This window comes from Clytia hemisphaerica, unplaced genomic scaffold (assembly GCF_902728285.1).
Source record: "Clytia hemisphaerica strain Z4C2 unplaced genomic scaffold, Clytia hemisphaerica genome assembly, whole genome shotgun sequence".
NCBI lineage: Eukaryota > Metazoa > Cnidaria > Hydrozoa > Leptothecata > Clytiidae > Clytia > Clytia hemisphaerica.
Genome location: NW_027104336.1, coordinates 38811 through 43704, shown reverse-complemented (window position 1 = coordinate 43704; position 4894 = coordinate 38811). Strand labels below are relative to the sequence as shown.

General features: G+C 34.8%; 1 protein-coding gene across 1 annotated transcript; it reads left to right on the top strand.

Moving 5' to 3' along the window:
• The first annotated feature begins 1953 nt into the window (after positions 1 to 1953).
• Positions 1954 to 3561, top strand: LOC136817777 (uncharacterized). Its single transcript, XM_067074096.1, has one exon. It carries the CDS (start codon positions 1954 to 1956, stop codon positions 3559 to 3561), a length of 1608 nt encoding a protein of 535 aa, XP_066930197.1.
• Positions 3562 to 4894: the final 1333 nt, after the last annotated feature.

Below are 4894 nucleotides of genomic sequence, written 5' to 3'. Positions count from 1 at the left end.
TATTTCCTCGGATGCCATAGTGGTCTAGCTTAGATATTAGTATTCCCGGGGGGGGGGGTACTTAGGCAAAATGGGTGCCGGGTATGTGCGAGCCATAAGGGTACCTTTTCTCATTCCTCAAAAGTCTCTCAAAGGGGTACAAATTCAAAAGTTAGTCTCTGAAAGGGTCCCAAAATCACAAAAATCAAAAATTTCTCTCTCAAAGGGTCACGATTTCCAAGAAATTTGACGAAAATTTGGTGAAAATCAAACCAAAATTTGGAAAAAATGGACCAAAATTTAGGAAAAAGTCTCTCAAAGGGTCCCAAAATCACCAAAATTTTGTCTCTCAAAGGGTCGATTTTCGATTTTCGGCTCGGACATACCCGTCACCTCGCAAACCTAGTACCCCCCCGGGTTAGTATTTCATGATCCACAGTGTCAAAGGCCTTATGCTCGAAACGAAGGAAGATATGACGTAGCCTAGCTAAAAGTATTATTGAGAGAATGAAAAATCAAGGTGCTCAGCCTCATAAACTGAAAGACATTGTAAAAAGGACTTTTGGTAGACATGACGAATTAAAAAGATTTGCAGCAGATTCGGTTAAATTTGTATCGTCGCTCATCAATTGAAGCATTATTTTTTCTTATTTCCCCCTATATAAATCTGCTGTCATGAGTTTTCCTTATTTACAAATAAAATTGCAAAAATATATTGGACTTGTCGTTTATTTACTTTATTCATTTATTTATTTTTTAAATTGTGAGACTTTCATGAAATTTGGAGAATCTTTAAATGATTTTTTACCGCAACTGCACTTTTTAAATTATGTATTGTCTGTTAGTTTTCTCAGTCGTTTTATTATTCATGCTTTCCTGTGAAGATGTCTTTGCGACATTTCGGACTTTAGGTTTCGAACCGGGAGAAGACATAACTTGGACCCCCCAATATGGACCCCAATATGGACCCCATTATGGACCCCCTCAAAAATTGCAAATTGCATCACGACACCACGCGGTCGAACTGTATCATGGTTACCACATTTAATTTCATAGACCGGCTATTTATTTGTATTTCTTGAAATAAAATCATTTCATTATCAAAAATAACTTTGAAATTATGTTTTAGAACATAAGGTCACACGTGTCTTAGACACAGGGCACAGGTCATACAAATTACAGACCAGAAAAATTGTAACGCGCTCATATCATATAATTTATAACATGAAAATAATATATGCAATGTAAATTATGTATACAAAATATGCTATTCAGAAGATTTCAATGACAAATCATCAATCCCAAATATTGACAAAAATGACACTTAAGTTATGTAAATAAGGACATTATCAAAAAATATGAGGAATGATTAATGCCATGCAAAGTAATGTTCGATAAAAATCAAGAAAACAAAAATTTGTTCAATTTATTGTAAAAGCTTTTCGACTATCGTCATCGTCAGTACAGTAAAAAATACATAAGCATATGAAAAATCTACAATTTATAAAGAAAATGTTAAAAAGTTGAGAAATCACATGAATTGTCACGGGAGCAACGATGCCATGACGATTAATGTGTTTTCTTTTGTTCCAGAGTAAAATAATTTACGTTATGCCGTTTCTAAATAAGTTTAATTGCTTAGTCTCTAGTTGATTGTTTAGTGAGGGCTTTTTCAATGCGATTTGGAAAGCCTCTAAGTTTTTCCTTTCTTTGCTCTTAAGTGGTGCCGAAATTAGAACCTTCCAGTTAAATACATGACTATTATCATTACTCTCTAAAGTTGCTGAAACTGTTGATAAATCAATCAGTCCTGACGAGAAAGAAAACTTTCATGAATTCTTACGATCGTACACCCACATCTTCACGAAAAATGTTTTCGCTACAAAAGATTATACCTATTTCAATCTGAAACGGCTAATTAACAATGAGAACTTAGTAGTAGTGCCAGGTGACAAAGAATCATGTGTAATAGTCATGAACAGGTTAGATTATATCAATAAATTACAGGGTATGATCGACGATGGAATTAACAACGGGATATACAAGCAAGCGGAAGATACAACGCTCCATGACCTGAAAATTTTTAAAGATTTTCTCTACAGGAACTTTAATAAATACGAACACTACAAAGATATGATACCAACAGCAAACCAGCCAGCTCAGTTATATGGTTTGGCAAAAACACACAAATTCAACAATATCAACAATATCGACGTGAGGAACTTGAAGTTTCGACCTATAATAGCTCAAGTAGGGACCTGCACATACAAGGCTGCCCAAATAATTGCTAAATATCTGCAACCACTGTTATCTGAAAATGAGTACATGATCAATAACACCCAGAAGTTTCCAACCATGCTGAAAAATCAACCACCGTTACAACACGATGAGGAGTATGTTTCCTACGATGTGGAGAGTCTTTTCACCAACGTCCCTGTTAGAGAAACTATTGATTACATCCTTGATGAGATTTATGTGCATGGAAAACTACCAAAACTTTCGTCGAGATTGATATTCAAGCGCTTACTAATGAAATTATCCACCGAAAGTTTATTCTTATTCAACGATAAATTTTACCAACAAATTGACGGATGCACAATGGGCGGTCCGTTGTCTGTAGTGTTTGCTAACATTTTCATGACCAAAATGGAAAAGGACATTGTCGAACCATCAAAACCGGAGTTTTATAGAAGGTTTGTCGATGACTCTATAAACAAACGGAAGAAGAACGCACCTGACGAGCTGTTCGAGAAATTCAATAATTATCACAATAAGATCAAATTTACGATCGAGATATCGCCAAATAAGTTTCTTGACACTCAAATTCAGTATACTAACACCACGATAGAAACGTCTGTGCATAGAGGGCAAAACAAAGTTCCTGTTCATTGGAGTTCCAAAGTGCCTAAGAAGTACAAACGTAATACAATAAATGCAGATTTGTACAGAGCGCAAAGAATCTCCTCAAATTTCGACAGCGAAAAAGTGATAATTGCTGACAAGTTTCATTCAGCGGGTTTTCCTAAACGATTTGTATCTAGTGTTATTAGACAATTCAATGAAAATCAAAACGACGAGATGATAATCCCTAAAAACCTATTTGAGGAACCAAAACCATATGTGCGTATTGAGCTACCTTATTGTCCGAAGAATGAAGGAATTTCTAAATCGTTCATGTCCAAATTTCATGAGTTTACAAAGAATAAATATATGATTATAACCAAATGGAATACAAAGAAAGTGAAAAGTCTGTTCAAGCTCAAGAGTAAAAATCCACACCCGAGTTGCAAGATCTACGTTGGCGAATGTTCGTGTGGAGAAACTTATATCGGTGAAACGGCTAGAAATGTTGAAGTTCGCTGGAGTGAACACAACTCGCTAAAAGGTAATTCGGAGCCCGCAAAACATTTAGAGAGTAATGATAATAGTCATGTATTTAACTGGAAGGTTCTAATTTCGGCACCACTTAAGAGCAAAGAAAGGAAAAACTTAGAGGCTTTCCAAATCGCATTGAAAAAGCCCTCACTAAACAATCAACTAGAGACTAAGCAATTAAACTTATTTAGAAACGGCATAACGTAAATTATTTTACTCTGGAACAAAAGAAAACACATTAATCGTCATGGCATCGTTGCTCCCGTGACAATTGATGTGATTTCTCAACTTTTTAACATTTTCTTTATAAATTGTAGATACTTTTTCATATGCTTATGTATTTTTTACTGTACTGACGATGACGATAGTCGAAAAGCTTTTACAATAAATTGAACAAATTTTTGTTTTCTTGATTTTTATCGAACAAAAAATATGAGGTGTACACACCAATTTACAACAAGTGTTTTTTTCATGCTCAATAGGATGCTGGCGGTGCAAATGGATATAGATTGTGATGCAATGAAAACATTAAATGCTCCAAGAGAGCTGTTTTAGAGATATGAAAATAGTACTTTTATTATTATTTTTATTTTTACTTTCGTATATGAACAGAGCATTACATAACTTCACGTTTTGAAAGGAAGTGTTTCTCACGAGAAAGACGTTAACTGTCATTTTCCTGACAAAGTGACACTTTTCAACAAAAATATTGGCAGGGTACTTAAGTGGGATACCTGCAAGCTTTATTTACACTAAATATTTTGATTGTACCGAATGAGATGCCTTTGATATAAATAGATAAATATTGTCAAGAGGCAAACACTGGGAAGCGCAGTTTTAGAGATACAATTCTCATCAATTATTCTATTGTCCTTATGTTGACAAAATGACTTATTTTTACAAAATAATGATCAGATGGTCAAATATAAAGCTTCTTTAATCAACCAAAATGCTTTCCCGCCATTTTTGAGGGGGTCCATAATGTGGTCCATAATGGGGTCCATATTGGGGTCCATATGGGGGGGGGGTCCAAGTTATGTCTTCTCCCTTTCGAACCGGGTTCTGGGTCCACTTCTTTTAAATTTGTGTTTTTTCATACTTGTCTTTTGTCGTTTGTCTTGTTTTTGTCTCTTGTTTAACCCTTTTTTTGTTTCTTTGTATTTGTGTGCGAGTTTTTGTTTATTTTTCTATGTTTGTTAGTTTGTTTGGACTGCAGGTCGGCTCAGAGTTATGGAATTTGGAGGAGGCTGAGTGTTGGACGCTCTTAAAACGTTTTCGAGACTGCCCTATTTTCGCTGTTCTTCATATACCTTTTTAAAAATACTATATCTTGGGATTGAGACGTTTTCATCATATCATTCACCCTCAAAAGAACTGCAAGACTTCAAAGATTTAGAAATTAAAAAAAAAAAATTTTTTCGAAATGGTGGAAATCCATAATGGCGGCCAAAGTAGCGAAATTTTTCGAAAAATACCAAAATTTTGATTTATATTGCTAATTCTAGGGAATTGTATGGGGTTATAGTGTACATTTTCTAGC

Coding starts and splice junctions, on each gene's coding strand:
- LOC136817777 (XM_067074096.1), top strand. CDS start 1,954: ATGAACAGGTTAGATTATATCAATAAATTACAGGGTATGATCGACGAT.